This window comes from Pleuronectes platessa, chromosome 10 (assembly GCF_947347685.1).
Source record: "Pleuronectes platessa chromosome 10, fPlePla1.1, whole genome shotgun sequence".
Lineage (NCBI taxonomy): Eukaryota > Metazoa > Chordata > Actinopteri > Pleuronectiformes > Pleuronectidae > Pleuronectes > Pleuronectes platessa.
In genome coordinates, this window is record NC_070635.1 from 618,227 (window position 1) to 635,714 (window position 17,488).

At 46.0% G+C, this 17,488-nt stretch overlaps 1 protein-coding gene across 1 annotated transcript in view; it reads left to right on the forward strand.

Moving 5' to 3' along the window:
* col6a4a (collagen, type VI, alpha 4a) overlaps positions 1-17,488 on the forward strand; it is a 38,258-nt gene that overhangs the window by 18,316 nt on the left and 2,454 nt on the right. Inside the window, exons 7-39 of the mRNA XM_053432271.1 lie at positions 126-686; positions 1,012-1,569; positions 2,333-2,908; positions 3,117-3,689; positions 3,773-4,122; positions 4,959-5,037; positions 5,140-5,285; positions 5,505-5,597; positions 6,208-6,261; positions 6,466-6,537; positions 6,645-6,671; positions 6,792-6,836; positions 7,172-7,225; positions 7,853-7,915; positions 8,197-8,262; positions 8,672-8,725; positions 9,252-9,287; positions 9,407-9,469; positions 9,557-9,619; positions 10,562-10,624; positions 11,064-11,126; positions 11,204-11,254; positions 11,334-11,369; positions 12,037-12,099; positions 12,194-12,256; positions 12,937-12,972; positions 13,048-13,084; positions 13,241-13,252; positions 13,468-13,961; positions 14,673-14,763; positions 14,909-15,562; positions 15,671-15,776; positions 16,417-16,516. Of these exons, the coding sequence (XP_053288246.1) occupies positions 126-686; positions 1,012-1,569; positions 2,333-2,908; positions 3,117-3,689; positions 3,773-4,122; positions 4,959-5,037; positions 5,140-5,285; positions 5,505-5,597; positions 6,208-6,261; positions 6,466-6,537; positions 6,645-6,671; positions 6,792-6,836; positions 7,172-7,225; positions 7,853-7,915; positions 8,197-8,262; positions 8,672-8,725; positions 9,252-9,287; positions 9,407-9,469; positions 9,557-9,619; positions 10,562-10,624; positions 11,064-11,126; positions 11,204-11,254; positions 11,334-11,369; positions 12,037-12,099; positions 12,194-12,256; positions 12,937-12,972; positions 13,048-13,084; positions 13,241-13,252; positions 13,468-13,961; positions 14,673-14,763; positions 14,909-15,562; positions 15,671-15,776; positions 16,417-16,516 (5,402 nt within the window). The remainder of the gene's footprint in view (positions 1-125; positions 687-1,011; positions 1,570-2,332; positions 2,909-3,116; positions 3,690-3,772; positions 4,123-4,958; positions 5,038-5,139; positions 5,286-5,504; positions 5,598-6,207; positions 6,262-6,465; positions 6,538-6,644; positions 6,672-6,791; positions 6,837-7,171; positions 7,226-7,852; positions 7,916-8,196; positions 8,263-8,671; positions 8,726-9,251; positions 9,288-9,406; positions 9,470-9,556; positions 9,620-10,561; positions 10,625-11,063; positions 11,127-11,203; positions 11,255-11,333; positions 11,370-12,036; positions 12,100-12,193; positions 12,257-12,936; positions 12,973-13,047; positions 13,085-13,240; positions 13,253-13,467; positions 13,962-14,672; positions 14,764-14,908; positions 15,563-15,670; positions 15,777-16,416; positions 16,517-17,488) is intronic.

The window sequence follows — 17,488 nt, forward strand, 5'->3', positions numbered from 1 at the left end:
ATACAAATGTAAATCAATTGTTAGTCTCATTAAAGCATCCAAGATTAACATTACATTAATATAAAGGGATTATCTACTGGATGCATTTGGAAAAGAACTCACACTATGTTGCTTTTCCTTTCCAGGGTGCGTTCAAACAGATGAAGCAGATATCTTCTTCCTGATTGATCACTCAGGAAGTATTTACCCCTCAGACTTCAGTGACATGAAGAAGTTCATCATAGAGTTTCTCAACACATTCCGCATTGGCAAAGATCATGTGCGTGTTGGAGTTGTAAAATATGCAGATTCACCAGAGTTAGAATTTGATCTGGATAAATACGAGGATGCCATGAAATTGGAGAAAGCGGTGGAGGAAATAAAACAAGTAGGAGGCGGGACAGAGACAGGAAAAGCATTGAAATTCATGAGCCCACTTTTTGAAAAAGCGTCTCGCTCCCGAGGACACAAAGCCCAGGAGTACCTGGTGGTCATCACTGATGGAAAATCTGCTGATGACGTAAAGGTTCCTGCAGAAAAGCTGAAGGCTCAGGGCGTCATCATCTATGCCATCGGGGTGAAGAAGGCAAATGAAACGGAGCTGCTTCAGATTGCCAGTGACCGACAGAAGAAGTTCTTTGTTAAAAACTTTGAAGCCCTAAAGCTAATCAAGGATGACATCATCACAGACATATGTTCTACAGAAGGTGAGGAACCATGTAGAGTTTAAAATACAAGAGCGACACACTCCAGCAACATCTGCTCACCTGCCTCTACCTGCAGAACTTATGCTCTTTACTCATTTGTTCTCCAGATCAGCTCAAATCAGTGACTCTAATCTGACTCCTCCCTCTCTCTCTATTCAATGAGTGTCACATTCGTAGTAAAGTAAATGATGTGGCTGGTGTGTGTTGCTCTTTAATTATTCCTGAAAGGATTCTGTTATTACGTTTCCATTTTAGCTTCCATGAGACCCTTGAAAATAGCAAAATAAGAAGACCACACTAACATGTCTGTGTCCTCTGTCCACAGTTTGCAAAGACAGACCAAGCGACCTCATCTTTTTGATTGACAGCTCATGGAGCATCAATGAACTAGACTTTGTTAAAATGAAGGAATTCATGAAGTCTGTCATCAACAAGACCGCCGTCGGGCAGAATGATGTGCATGTCGGTGTCATGCAGTTCAGCTCAACTCCACAACTTGAGTTCCAGCTCAACAAATTCTTCACCAAAGAGGACATGTCCAAAGAAATTGATAATATGGTTCAGATGAAAAAACGCACCCACACGGGTGAAGCCATCACAGTCGTGTCGCAGTATTTCGATGTAAGCAGTGGAGGGCGTCCCGACTTGAGGCAGACGCTGGTGGTGGTAACAGATGGTGAAGCCCAAGATGGTGTCAAAGGACCCGCGGAGGCTCTGAGAGCCAAGGGAGTGGTGATCTACGCCATTGGAGTTATGGAAGCTAACACCACCCAACTGCTGGAGATCAGCGGGTCGCCAGAGAAGATGTATGCTCAGCGGAACTTTGACGCCTTGAAGGACTTGGAGAACCAGCTGGTTTTGGAGATGTGTGAACCAGAGAGAGGTGAGAGTAAGACTTTGTAGGCCCTCTCAGGGAGGCTGTCTTCGGGGTTGCCTACACAATATTAGCACTGTCACCTCACAGCAAGAAGGTTCTTATTTTGAACAAGTACTCCAGCTTCTTCCCGTAGTCCAGAGACCTGCAGCTTGGGGTTAGGTTAGTTGGAGACTTTAATGTGGTTTGGATTTTGAACATGGGGGGTTGTTTGTCGTTATGTGGCGGGTTAGGGTCAGCCCTCATGCCCTCGTCAAACAATAAGAATGATGGATGGATGGAAAGTCCAGAAACTTAAAGTCATTAGAAGTTTTGGCTTTAGCTCAGACCAACAGGTTCCTCTCCTGTGAACCAAGCCCCGGTGACTCTGGGATCGAGAGTTAGCAGTTTGCTAGCTAACAACACAGAACATTCAAACAAGATAGCATTCTATTTTTTGGACTGGGGGTAAGATGGTAAACAACTTTAGGAAGTGCTCTCTTAATTTTTTTTTTTTTAAGATTATTTTTTGGCATTTTATGCTTTTATTGATAGTTTTAGAGACAGAGTTGAAATGGGGCAGAGAGGGGAGTGACATGCAGAGAACGACCGCGGGCTGGAATCGAACCCGGGTCCGCTGCTGGCCGAGGCCCATGGGGGGGACGCCCTACCAACCGAGCTAAGGGCGCCCCCAGGAAGTGCTCTCTTAATTTACTGATTTATTATAATGTAAATGCATTTATTGTTTCATTGTTTTTCCTCTGACTCCAGTAACTCGTTGTTGTGTTTCCAGATTGTAAGAAGACATCACAGGCTGATATTATTTTCCTGGTGGATGGTTCCAGAAGCATCTACCCGCCTGACTTTGAAACCATGCAGAGGTTTATGCAGTCAGTGGTGAATCTAACCACAGTTGGTAAAGACCTGACTCGCTTCGGGGTCATTATGTTCTCCAACGACCCCGAATCCATTTTTACTCTGAAACAGTACAGCTCCAAGCAAGAGGTTCGTAAGGCGATCTCAGCCCTGACTCGCCCGGACGGAGAGACCTACACTGGAAAAGCCTTAGCATATTCATTACCGTTCTTTGAAGCTGTTAATGGAGGTCGAGCCGCACTCCGGGTGCCTCAGATTCTAATGGTGATCACAGATGGCGAGGCTACTGACCCTGCAAATCTGGCTGCACCATCCGAGGCACTGCGAGAGAAAGGAATCCGCATCTTCAGTGTCGGAGTTGGAAAAGCGAACGTGACTGAGCTAGAGATCATGGCTGGTGACAAATCCAGAGTTTTCTATGTGGACAAATTCGAGGCCTTGGAAACTCTGTACAAGAATATTTCTGGAGTTCTCTGCGTTGACACCAAGCCAGGTAAGAGGTAGAAGTGGTGCCTTGGTGCACAGTAAATATTGAAAGTTAACCAAGTCTCTTAAACTCAGTTATAAATTGACATTTCAGAGAATTAACCCAAGCCACTCAAAGAGCAGCTCCTCAGTTAATCCACTCAGAATGTATCTAGACAGCAGCATGAAGTGCACTCTTATCAGTACTGTGGACATTTCTCTCTTTTCTTTTGCAGTTTGTGAAAAGCAGCAGGCCGACCTGGTCTTCGTACTCGATCAGTCTGAATCCATCTTGGAGGACGAATACTCCCTCTTGAAGAATTTCACAGCTGAGATAGTGAAGAGCTTCAACGTCAGTAAAGATTTGGTGCACGTTGGACTAGGACGGTTCAACCACGAATTTACGCATGAGTTTTACCTCAACGATTTCTACTCGGAACAAGCAGTGACCAGGCACATCATGGAAATGAAGCAGATCAAGGGAGGAACTAAGATTGGAATGGCCTTGAAGTCCAGCAAGGAATATTTTAAGGCCTCACGGGGAAGCCGTGTATCTGAAGGGATCTCCCAGAATCTGGTGCTGATCACAGATGGCGATTCACAGGATTCGGTGGCAGAAGCAGCCGAGGAGCTCCGGGTTCTGGGGATTGAGGTCTTCGTCATCGGCATCGGAAAGATCAATCACCAGCAGCTCCTGAGTATAACTGACTCAAAGAAGGTCTTTATTGTGGAGAACTTCAATAGCTTGGAAAAGATCAAGCAAAAGGTGACGGAGCGCATCTGCGAACCCACAATTCAAGAACCTGAAGGTAAAGTGTGACTCAGTCAATGTGTCTTTCTTCCGTATGTCTACGACCCTCCAAGCTGAAGACATTTGTCCCTTTCTCTTCAGGCTGCACCATCGATGTCGCCATGGGATTTGATATTTCTAGAAACAGAAATCCTGGGGACACGCTGATCAGCGGCCACCCCAAGCTCGAGAAGTTCTTACCAGTCATCGCCACTTACGTTTCCTCAGTAAAAGACATCTGCTGCGTCAACCCCTCAACTGTTAGGACCAGCATCGGCTTCCGGTTGGTGAGTCCGGATGGACGCACCCTGGACGACACCGGCTTCGAGCTCCACAGTCAAGACGTAGTGGACAAAGTCAAGAGCCTGACGTTTGCCGAACCAACTAAATTCAACACTGCCCTCCTGAAATCCTTCAAGGAGAAGTTCCAGGGGTCCAATGCTGGAGTGAAGGTGAGTCTCAAAAAGCACTGGGACATTTTGACATCCCTGTCGAACACATTATCTTGGAACTTGGAGTTCCTGTGCTCACATGGAGCTGCGCCGCACTGGCCTGAGTCTGTTCAGTTAGCATTTGTGGTTTCAGAACATATCTTAAGATAAAAACTATAGACTGTCAATAAAGACGGACGATGTGACAGCTCACCCAACCTGCTTCCGCCATGTAAGTGCATAAGACCGAACCCTGTTTATATAAATGGAGACTCCACTTCTCACCTGATATAAAACCTCAGTAAAGGAGATTTTCTGTGATAAAAACAAAGTCTGACGCTGATCAGGAGAAAGTCTAGTTTGTGACTGGTTCAGATGTTCTTCACGTCCTGTTTCCTGCTGCAGTGAACAGAACACAGCTCAGTCAGATGGTGAAATATCCACAGAGATTTCATTTGCCTGCAATAAATCAGATTTCTAAGTTAAGAAAATGACTCTTAATGGATTTTCAAGTATTTCCATGTGGCTGTGGAAACTCTCAATGCGTCTTTCTTCGGTGTCAAACCACAAATCTGGCACCGATGTAGGATTAATGAAATCACATGACTGTTCACCAAGTGCCAGCTGAGGAGCAGAAGAAGAAGAAAACCTGAAGCTCTGACTTTCGTTTGTCACAGAATCAACAGGTTTTATCCTGAGATCCAGTAAAGTCGATATATTTAGACTTTATACTATTTACGTGAGTTGAGGGATTATTGAACGTTAACATTATATAACAGTGTCACAACCATTTGAAGAACCTAAGCTGATGAGACAGTAGAGATAACAGCAGAGTGTCATGTGACCTTCCTCCTCAGGTGCTGGTGATCTTCTCAGACGGACTTGATGAAGACGTGATGACGCTGAAGAAAGAAGCCGAGCAGCTGAGACTGTCTGGTAGAAACCCAAACAGGACTTTGATTCAGCAGAGCCGTTAGAAACGTTATTTAATTATCATTCATGCCATCGACGTCTTCCTCTGCGTTTGTTTGTCGGCAGGCGTCAACGCCCTGCTGACCGTGGCCCTGGAGGGAGCCGGGGACTCCGCCCAGCTGCAGAAGGTGGAGTTCGGGCGAGGCTTCGGTTACAAGCTCCCGCTGAGCATCGGCATGTCGAGTGTGGGCAGCAGCGTCCTCAAGCAGATTGTAAGTGAAGGCAGAGATCAACTTCCTGTTTGTGTTATTCAAGAGAATCAACACTTTATTCTATAATAATAACTTGAAATACAAGAAGATTTATTTTCCGAGTTGAATGAGATAAAGTTTCACCGGAGAGCAGAGCACTTCCTGTGAACAGGAGCTTTGAGTACGGATTCACCAAACTGAAAACCCTGTTGTCTCGTGTCCAACGTGTCCTCTCTGCAGGACACCGTGTCCAACAAGGAGTGCTGCGGCCTCTTGTGCAAATGTTCGGGAAATGAAGGCATCCGTGGCTCGTGGGGGCCCCCGGGGTCAAAGGTGACCAGAATATACAAACCTTTCAAGTTTAAACATGATGTCTAAACAATGTGTCCCGGTTCAACAGTAACGCTCCACATGGCTTTGGTTCCCAGCATTCCAAGGTCAATGTTAAATTTATACTTCCACAGAGGTCAAAGTGTCGGAGCTGGAGCAAGTCCTCAGGTCACTTAGTGCGAAAAGTGGAGTAAGGTCAGAATCTGTGATGAACGTCAATAGAATTATAAAATCTCATATTTCATTAATGACTTTACATTCGAGAAATGACAGCAACGAAAAAACAGCAGCAGAGAAAAAGTTGCGTTCAGATAAACCTGCACTGTTCTTTGTAATGTTGTTATTTTGTATGTTTAACTTTGCAGCCATTAGATAAATGCAGAGGTCGTATAAAGTTATAAAGTACAAGAACCTGAACCTTGTACACAAACAGTAAACAACAGCAGAATCTGAAACTCGTCACACATTCATTTTCCTGATGTGAACAGTTTCCTCGAGTGACGAGAGAAATGATCCCTGATGTGAAACGATGGCTTCGTGTTTCTCCTCATTTAAAATCACAGATTATTCCAGTTTCCTCCTCAGAGTCTGAACGTGTCTGTGTCTTTCCCAGGGTGCCTCTGGACAGAAGGGTTATCTGGGCTTCCCGGGAGAAGAGGGCGGCGCTGTGAGTGACTCTTTCATCATCAACTTCACATCTGACCAGACAAAGACTAAACCGGATCCTTATTGAGTGGAAATAACTGTAGATCAACATTTGAATGAAACAGGAGCAGATCAGAAGAAAGGTTCTGATGTTCTGTGTCCTCAGCGGTCGAGTTGTTCTCAGTCGTGTTCTCACTGTTTATAATGTCTCATTTGTCTGGGACAGGGCGAGCGGGGGCGTCCCGGGCCGAGCGGACCCCAGGGCCTGGAGGGATGCTCTGGGCTCAGAGGACCAAAGGTACAGAGCAGCTGAGTCAGAATCACTGAACTCTCGTGTCAGATCACAGATTATCATTGTGTTCCAGATGTTGTCTGTTGTCTGACTCGTGCGGTTTGTTTCCTCAGGGCTTCCGAGGCATCCGGGGGAACAGGGTGAGTGAACGAGGGAGGAGGAGGCGATGTGACGTGTCCTCAGGAATGTTTGGATAAACAGTAAAGATAGGAGACAGAGAAAAAACATCTCTGACGCTCAAGTCTCCTTCAACGTTACAGGGGGAAGACGGCGAGGACGGGCTGGACGGAGTCAACGGAGAACAGGTACCAACCGCAGCAGACACACAATCATCCAGTCTATACGTTTCTCCAGAATCCTCCAGTCTCTACGTTTCTCCAGAATCATCCAGTCTCTACGTTTCTCCAGAATCATCCAGTCTCTACGTTTCTCCAGACTGAAGCGCAGCTGAATCTTCTAGTTTCCCCTCAAACATGAAGTGAAGCAATCAGACGATCAGAGGCTGATTGCTTCACTGATTAATCCGATCTGTGGACACGACTCTTGTCTCTGTTTTGGTTTCCTCGACACAGGAAATGAGCGATAGCTGTGAATCTCTGGCTCCAGCTTCCTGAGCAGTTTCCTCTGGTTTGTGTTTCAGGGAGTGACGGGAAACAGCGGAGGCCTGGGAGACAGAGGACATCTAGGAAACCCAGTAAACCTTATTATTATTATCATTACTGTCTGATTATGCTCTTTATATTTAAAACTCTCTATCACATTTGTTTATTTTTTTAATGAACAACAGAATGATAATTTTACAACGTTGCAAAAACATTTATAATTGTTTTGTTCCATGATATTTTATTTAGATGTTTTTTAATGTAAATGGAAACTTTTTACGAACTTAAATAGTTATCTCAACAATGGTCATTTATAGATTTAATTATTGATAGAAAGTTATTGTTTGATTTAATTTTCTTTTGTCATTGATTAACATTTGCAACATTTAACAAATGTTCACTCACAAAGACTCTTCATATTTAAATGTTATATTTATCACATTATAATTGTATGAGTTATTTTTACTGTGGATACATTTCACAAATTGTTTCAATCACTTAAACTGAAAGTTAGATTTCCACAAAGCGTCACACGCAAGAGCGGACGTGGTCACTTGACGCCCTGGGGGGGGGAATTCAATCTGTAGTACAAAGCGTTTCTCTGGAATCGGTGGAATCCCCCCCCAGCTGTGATGTCATCACGATGGACGAGTGGCGCTCTGAGGCGTTGACCTCTGACCCCCGGCTGTTGGATTGACATGTTGTAATGTGGTCCTCAGGGTATCCCCGGTATCAGAGGGGAGGCGGGGCTAAAAGGACAGCGAGGACTGAGAGGAGATCCGGTGAGTAGTGGCGTTAAACACTGTAGTGTTGCATTATGGGAAATTGTACTTTAGGATCTCACATCAGAAGTTTGAGCTCAGAGAATTTTTTATTTCCTGTCGTCTTTGTCAACGTCATCAATAAACTGAACTGTTTGTCAGCTGATGAACCTGAAGTTTACAGTTAACATGTATTATTATTATTATACCTTGTTTGGTGGTAAATGGAGAAAATCAACCTTTGAAAAAAAAATTGTTGTGTAATTGATGGTTGTGTATTTTTGTGTGTTTTTATTTGTCAGGGTGAACCAGGCGCTGACAACACAACCCCAGGACCCAGAGGGGAATCCGGCAACCCGGGTTCACCGGTAGGCCGTCACAGAAAGAGGGTTTAAGGGTCAAAGGTCGCCACTGACTAAAACAAGCTGCATCATGTGAACATACATGTTAATAATGCATATATAATATTTTTAAGATTTTACCCACATTCATAAATATAAAATATTCAGTTTCCTGCTACAACTTTCAGTTTTTATTAAATCACATTTGAGTCTTTTTATTCTCATTTTATTTACCAGATTAAAATGTTCCTTTATATTACACCTAGCAATGCATTGTGGGATACTGAGTCAGCTGTACTGGATGTGATAATTCTCAGTAGACTTGTCTTTATGAAGCTAGATCCGTGTTTTCTGAACAGAAAATCAATATTTATTAAATACTGATTATAGTAAAAGCTGAATGTGTCTGTGGTGGTTCTGATGTTTGGATCCACAGGGACCAGCCGGACTGGACGGACGTGTGGGGGGGGGAGGAGGCCTTGGAAACCCGGTGAGATTTATTAAGATATCTGCTCACTGTAAAAACTGAGCTGTGATGTAACCGAATTTATAAACAAGTGAACTGTTACAGACACTGTCCTGTTGCATTATGGGAAATGTGGGACCCAGTGTTTGAGCCAAAGAATTAATAATAGGATCAGATTTGGATTCTCTCTGGATTTGCACTTCTTCATATTTTAGAATCTGACATGTTCTTCTATTTATAAGATTCTATTCTTTTTACCTTTATTTACTCTTTACTGGAGTAATTCTACTTTTTCCCGATGGGGATCAATACAGGATTTTCTGATCTTTATCTTAATCTGTCTCCCTCCGAAGGTTAAAGGTTACACAACAACAACACAACAACAAAAACTAGATCGAGATCGTTTTATTTGTCTCACACTCATAAATATCAGTTTTATAAACATGTCTCATGTTTTCCATCTGAGAAATCAAGGAAAATGTTGGAAAACTTTAAAGAAAGAGATGAAAAATAAACAGATAAGATTAAAACTCTGATGTTTCTATTCCAGGGTCCAAATGGAAGGAGAGGGCCGCTCGGGGAGAAGGTAAGAGAGGACATCAGACAAAGCTCTGAGCTGCTAGTGACGGTGTATGTGACACCTGTGTGGGTCTGTGGGTCTGTGTGTGTGTGTGTGTGTGTGTGTGTGTGTGTGTCCTCCTGCAGGGGGCCTCTGGAAGGCCAGGAGATGCAGGAGTACCAGGGAGCCCTGGAGCTTCTGGTAAACAGGTGAGTGGACTCAGCAGGACAGTAGCTTGTTAACCACCAGCAGAGAATTCCCCATCGTCTCCAACCAGTCACATGTCGTCTCCACAGGGTCCCCGAGGGGTCAGAGGTCAACCTGGACCGAGAGGAGGCCCTGGTCTTCCCGGACCCCAGGTCAGTCTGCGTTTACTTCCTCTGAGCTGATCCCAGACCAGCTCAGATGCACAGAGCGTTTTTGAATTCATTCTGATAAATGCAAAGATCAGACCAAACGACTTGAGGCCTTCATTGTGTGTCACTCTGACGCTCCTCAGACATTTCTGTTAGAGCAGAGAGAAACCATGAGAAACTTTTGATTGACACACAAAGTGAAAACAGGATTCATTCAGATCTCAGACACAGACGCACCTCCTGAGGAACTGAGACCTGGTTTCCAGACTCCGTTAGAATCTAATTCTAAATATGATATCGATGAAGTTTAAGTTGAAGCCAAACTTTTTCCCCCTGATTCTCGTGGTTGAGAATTTTCTTCTGGTCGATCGTCGGAAGTTGTTTTTGAGTTTGACGGCTTTTAAAGACTGAGTCAGTCTGTGATGTCATCTGCTCTCTGACTCCAGGGTCAGATATTCATCAGTTTGATTGATTTGTGAAGTGGACAGCAGGTGGTAACACACACACACACACACACACACACACACACACACACACACACACACACCCTTCTGCTTCAGGTTGTCAGCTCTATAGTCGTGAGCGATATCTCTAGAGGCCGAGAGGGAATTTCTTCAAGTTGTGAACAAAGGTTCAGTTTGACCCACAGATGAACTGGTTCGATTTGGGAGGTCAAAGGTCACAGTGACCTCACCTGTTGTGACCTCTTGGGTGTTTCCCCTCTGGCGGAGGTGACCAGGTGATGACTCTAGTTTCTCTCTGGGTTTGGAATAGAAAGCTGTTATTGTTTATCAGATAACACACAATCAGAGTTCTACTGATCATTTGTGGACTGATCCCCTCATGCATGACTCAGCAGGTTTCTCTCCATACAGATGGACGGTGCGTTCAGGGACGCTCAGATTCCAGATTGCTCTTGTTGCTCTAACGCTTTGTTTGATGCAGGGAGGACCAGGAGCAGCTGGAGCACCGGGTTCCGTCGGGCAGCGTGGAGCCAACGGGCAGAAGGTCCGTGAAGTGGTTTCATCTCCAGACCAGATCAGACCAGTTTAAATACAACAGATTAGATCCATCCAGGTCATACAGACATGAGATTAGACTTAATGAGATGAGACTAGGTTAAACTCATAAATAGATATTATAGATATTATATATAGATATTACAGATTGCAACACATTTGAACGGGTGAGACCAGAACATTTCAAATCAGTAGGTTATGAATTATGAGACTTCTGATGAATAAAATCTAGATTTGATTAGACTTGATGGATCAGGTAAAAAAAAAAGATATTACATTTGAAGAGTGTAGATCATGTTCGATCAAACTGGTTTATAAAAATACAAGATAACACTAGATTAGATTTATATAATCTAGATTAGACAAAATGTCAAAGTAAGTAAGAAAACCTAAATAAACAAGTGTTGTTGTTGTTGTTGTTGTTGAAGGGCCAACCAGGAGACTCCGGGGTTCCGGGTGTGTCAGGATCCCAGGGACCCAGAGGAATGCCTGTAAGAGCCTGAACGTCTGTTTACTGCTAAATATCAACTGGGTTTTTAATATTAAAGCTTGTGACCGACTGTTCCAGGGTCAGGATGGTCGAGATGGTCATGGACCTCCGGGACTGAGAGGTGTCAAGGTAGGAACAAAATAATAATGTTCATCCTTTTGAATCATTTTGTTTATCTTTGAAATGACCTGTTTGTGTCGGTCCACAGGGAGATCCTGGTTTCCCCGGTTATCCTGGTCTTCTGGTGAGTCGTCCACTCTCACTCATCACAAGTCTTCTGAAGGCTCACACACTAAACAGGGTGATCGCCCCCTGGTGTCTGGCTGCAGTACATGTCATAAACCTCCTCCATGTTAGCAGATTGGACATGGACCAAACTAATAAACCTGAGTAGACGTTGAATAATAAAGTAAACTCTATGTGAGCTGTGATGATGTAAAAACACGGAGGATCTTCTCCATCGTCTGGAAGAAACCTGAATGTTTTAAAGAATGAACGAGAGAGTCAAAGTGAATCTACAATCAGAATGAAGTAGATAATAGGAGTTGTTGTGCAGCTGAAGTTCGAGAGGTGAGATGATGTGAATACTTCCTCTGGTAGTACATCACAGTGTGAGCGGTGGAACCTCCGAGTTTTAACCCTTCAGCAGTTTTATTTCCCAGAGTTGAAATGATGAGTTGATACTGAGAACACGATGTTTGAAGATGAGCGAGAGGAAGCTGAGCGTCCAGAAGCTTCACAGGAATCAGGAGGATCTATTAACAAGTTGATGAATTTATCTTCAGACTCTTTCAGAGCTTTGAATCATTCTGAGTTGTCAGGAAAATCAGCTGCTTCCTGAAATGATGATGTTTGGATTGTATTTAACTCCCAAGTAAAATGAAACAGGAAGTGTTGATCTCTTCCTTCAGGGTGAGGAAGGTCTGCAGGGACCCGAAGGATCCCCAGGTCCTAAAGGCAACAGAGGACGAGGAGTGAGTGAAGATCAACGAGTCACATGAGATTCATCCAGTTGAAGTTGTTTCTGCTCAAGTGACGTGATGTTTGCTTCTGCTCCGACCGACACAGGGCAACTCAGGCCGACCGGGGGGGTCAGGAGGGACTGGAGAGCCGGGTTACTCAGGACACAGAGTGAGTGGGGGGGGGGGGTCGACTCGTCATCATCATTAAATAAACAGTTAATCCTGAGTTAGTTGTCTGTGACAAGTCAGTTACAGACATTTCATCGTTTATAGAAATAATTCCGTCGAGTTGAAGAAACTTTAGAGTCAAACTTTAATTTATTACCACATAAAATTCATCATTAAACCAAAATAACGTGAATAAAACCAAATTCATACTTAGAATTTACTCTGAAAAAAAGAATTAACTCTGACAACAAAACAAAAATATCAAATGTTCAAAAGTTCATACAAATTTTTTTTATAAGAAAATAAAATCTACAGTTATAAACATCAAAGTGCAATATCAAAATAAAGTTAAAGCTGGGCGGAGTCAGGTTCATCGGCAGAAAAAGAATCAGTGATTCTAAATCATTAAATACTTATCTTGTATTTAATCTTATTTATATATTAGAATTCATTTTCACTGCTGTCTGACGTAAATAATGAATTTCAGAAACTTTTAACTAAATATTAAAATTAAGTTGATTAATAATTAGTTTAAATGTAATATTTGCAGATTCAGCTCTGAACTCTTTATGTTCCATCTTAACTTCCTCAGGAGGATGGATTCAAGAAAACAAGCGCTGACCACATTAATCACTGAATCAATAGTTTTATTAAAATAATCTTTGTCTGCTCTATCCTCAGGGACAGCGAGGCCTGCCTGGAGGCAAAGGCATGACGGTAAGTCCCCCTCACTTCTGATTCACATCACTGCCACGATCAGATGATAAGACGTGTTTCCTCATGTGTCCTCAGGAGTGTCAGCTCGTCACCTACATCAGAGACAACTGTGGTAAGAGATTCTTTTTTATTATATTTACTTACACAGAGAAATCAATCCACAACTGGACAATGACATGACAACACGTTTGTGTATCTGTTGATCCGAGTGTCTCCTTCATCGCTCACAGCAGCTGACTCTGAACCATTTGTTTCCTTCTGCTCGCAGCTTGTTCCTTTGGTACGTATCCTCCAGCAACACAACGTGCAGAGAACACAACTGTGACATCATCACCACACAAACCCTCCTCAGGTCTTTGACTCCGTCCCCATCGAGGACCAGATCCGTCTCCTGTGGTTTCCCCAGAGAATGTGATGCAGCCCAGGTTTTGGAGTCTGGGGTCATTTCCTGTGTAACTCACATGATTCTGGGGTTTCTTCTTTGTTGGTTTTCAGATCGGTCCCAGTGCCCGGCCTACCCCACGGAGCTGGTGTTTGGTCTGGACATGTCTGAGGACGTGACCCCGGCCTCCTTCGAGAGGCAGCGGGCCGCCCTCCTGTCTCTGCTGGAGGACGTGGCCGTGTCCGAGAGCAACTGTCCGACCGGCGCCCGGGTCGCTGTGGTCGGCTACAGCGCCTACACCAAGTACCTGATCCGCTTCCAGGACTACCGCCGCAAGAAGCAGCTCCTGGACTCGGTGAGGAACATCGCCCTGGAGAGGACGTCCAACAAACGCCACCTCGGGGCCGCCATGCGCTTCGTGGGTCAGAACGTCTTCAAGCGGGTGCGAGCTGGAATGATGATGAGGAAGGTGGCGGTCTTCCTCTCTGGCGGGCGGACACAGGACGTTGACAACATTGTCACCGCTGTGATGGAGTACCGGGCCCTGAACATCGTCCCGGCGGTCATCTCTCTGGAGAACGCTCCAGCCATTGGTCGAGCCCTGGAGGTAGGTTCGATTCCTCAAAGGTTCTGACCCAGAGAGCTCAGGAGAATCCAGCCTGGGTCCCATGTCTCTAGTGCCGGTGCTTTCTCTAGAACTGGTTCCTCAGATCTCCACCACAGAATCAGAGGCTGCGGGAGGAGCAGGAAACTTCTGTCATTCTGAAACCAGCTCCCAACCCGAGCTCCGGGGCCTGATCAGCAGATTCTGTGAATCTAGGGAATCTGCATCGATTGATAAATAAATTCTTCAGTTTTTATCAAGTAACAGATCTTGAGAGTTCAGGTCACGTCTCAAATCCTAAAGTCATCGGTCTGCCGAGAACATCTGGATCCTGGTGTCTGTGGTGTAAATAGAACCTGATGACGTGAGAACATTCAAACCAAACATCTCAGACTCAAGCAGCGAGCAGGTTACTGTTGATGCTTCAAACGGCAAACTCTGAATATCTCCAGCTCCTCTGGCTCCAGCTCCTCTGGCTCCAGCTCCTCTGGCTCCAGCTCCTCTGGCTCCAGCTCCTCTGGCTCCAGCTCCTCTGGCTCCAGCTCATCTGATTAATGATCCGTTCAGTGAGAGCCACCAGATGTTTGTGTTTGAGAAGCTGCAGCTGGAAATCCAGCAGCAAGATGTTTAATCCTGGAGATGAAGGAGATGATTTGTAGTTGTGTGTGTCATGCTCTCGGATCGTGATGCATGACGCCTTCTGTTTCTCCTCAGGTCGACGACTCCGGAAACTCCATCTTCTCTGTGCTGGGTCGGGACATGGCTGCCGACCTGAGGAAGGTCAAGAACTGTGCCATCTGCTACGGTGAGAGGTCGTGTTCAGATGAATCATAAAGAAATCCTCTTCTCATATTTCTGTCAATGGTTCTGCTTCATTCTTCACTTCACAAAGTCTATTCTGCTCAGTAAGTGCTGAGCCGGTTTCGAGATGATGAGTTCTGTTTCTTCAGACCCGTGCAGCCGTGCAGCCGAGTGCACCTCGGTCCAGGAGCCGCTGCCCCCCCAGGAGGTGGACGCGGACCTGGTCCTGTTGCTCGACAGCTCCAGGGAGATGCAGGCGGACGAGTACACCGGCGCCCAGCAGCTGCTGGGCTCTGTGGTGGAGCAGCTGGCCGTGAGCTCGCAGCCCCGCCGGGCCGGCAAACAGGCCCGGGTGGCTGTGGTCCAGCAGAGCGGCACCCAGGCGCCCAAGGTGGAGTTCGGTCTGCAGGCCTACCAGAACCACAGCGTGATGAGGACGCACCTGATCCAGAGCATGCAGCAGCAGGGCGGCTCCTCGGCCCTGGGACAGACGCTGGAGTTCAGCCTCACCGAGCTGCTCCTGAAGGCCCCCCAGCCCCGCAGGAGGAGGGTGCTGCTCGTCGTGGTCGGCACCCGGACCGCCGAGTCCGACCGGGCCAAGCTGCAGTACATCTCCCAGAAGGCCAAGTGTGAGGGCGTGGCGGTGTTTGTGGCGACGGTCGGCGATCGCTACAGCCGGGCGCAGGTGGAGGCGCTCGCCAGCCCCCCCCTCCAGCAGCACCTGATCCACCTGGGCCGACCCATGGCCGACGAGCAGGGATACGCCCAGCGCTTCTTCAGAGTGTTCCTCTGCGCCCTCACCAGTGAGACCCGCCCACATGAACCGAGCCTCCTCATGAACCCTCCAGTAATATGAGACTCATATTCAAACACGAGTCTGAGGCGCTGAACGTCTTCCTTGTGTCTTTCAGAGGGACTGAACTCGTATCCTCCTCCGTCCTCCAGGCAGAGGTGTGATCAGCTGAAGGGTCAGGCTGGAGGTCAGGGTCCAGCTGGAGGACAGGTCTTCATCAGCGGGTAACAGACGGAGCTGGACTCTCAGCTCTGAAATTACCTGTTTCACTAGAACAGGAGATTATTTGTGTGTTTCTGTGATTTCTTCACAGTTTGAAAGATGAAGTAAGAACATGAATTCAGATTCGTGGGAAAATGTCTTTGTTCCTCGAGAGTGAAGAGAAAGAATCCTGAGTTCTGATTAACTAACGACTCTTTAACAATGAGGGAAAATAACATTAACAACTGGTTCCTGAAGTCGAACGTGTTTTCTGAGCTGAACCCGGTTCAGCTTGATCCAGATCCAGACCTCCTCTGGGTCTGAGGAACCTTTTCAAGTACAACTCTACATTCAGGAGAGTAATTACATTACAATGAGCTGAGTCACACTAAGCATCAACCAGGAGGGAACAAACCAGAACAACAAGAATCAAGAAAGACAAACTACAAAGTTCTACTAAATGTTTAATGTAAAGTTATTAGTTTTTAGTTTTTATTCAATGTGCAGTTTGATAATGTTCCTCAGAGTTCTGCTGTGTCTGGTGAGCGGCCGCAGGAAGACACAGTCTGACCTGGTCCCCCCCGTTTGGACCAGTTCCACCAGTTGATCACGACTCAGCAGAACCTGAATCACACACTGACACATGTGGTCTGCTGCGTCCAGTCAGGAGCAGGGGGCGTGGCCTGAGGAGGAGGAGTTTGCCGATGAGGCGAAGGAGAAGTTCCAGGAGACGAGGAGACGGACACAGAGTGGACAGCTGGACGTCCTCCAGAGGCTGAGCCAGGGAGAGGGACACACACTGATCACTGGAGGCAACGGTAACACACACAGAGAGACACACACAGAGAGACACACACTGATCACTGGAGGCAACGGTAACACACACAGAGAGACACACACAGAGAGACACACACTGATCACTGGAGGCAACGGTAACACACACAGAGAGACACACACAGAGAGACACACACAGAGAGACACACACAGGAAGACACACCCAGAAAGACCACACAGAGAGACAAACACAGAGAGACACACACAGAGAGACACACACAGAGAGACACACACAGGAAGACACACACAGGAAGACACACACAGAGAGACACACACAGAGAGACACACACAGAGAGACACACACAGGAAGACACACACAGAGAGACACACACACACAGAGACACACACAGAGAGACAAACACAGAGAGACACACACAGAGAGAAACACACACAGAGAGACACACACAGAGACACACACACAGAGACAAACACAGAGAGACACCTCACAGAGAGACACCTCACAGAGACACCTCACAGAGACACACACACACAGAGACACACAAAGAGAGACACACACAGAGAGACACCTCACAGAGACACACACAGAGAGACACACACAGAGAGACACACACAGAGAGACACACACTGATCACTGGAGGCAACGGTAACACACACAGAGAGACACACACAGAGAGACACACACACAGAGAGACACACACTGATCACTGGAGGCAACGGTAACACACACAGAGAGACACACACAGAGAGACACACACAGGAAGACACACACAGAGAGACACACACAGAGAGACACACACAGAGAGACACACACAGAGAGACACACACAGAGAGACACACACAGAGAGACACACACAGGAAGACACACACAGAGAGACACACACAGAGAGACAAACACAGAGAGACACACACAGAGAGACACACACAGAGAGACACACACAGG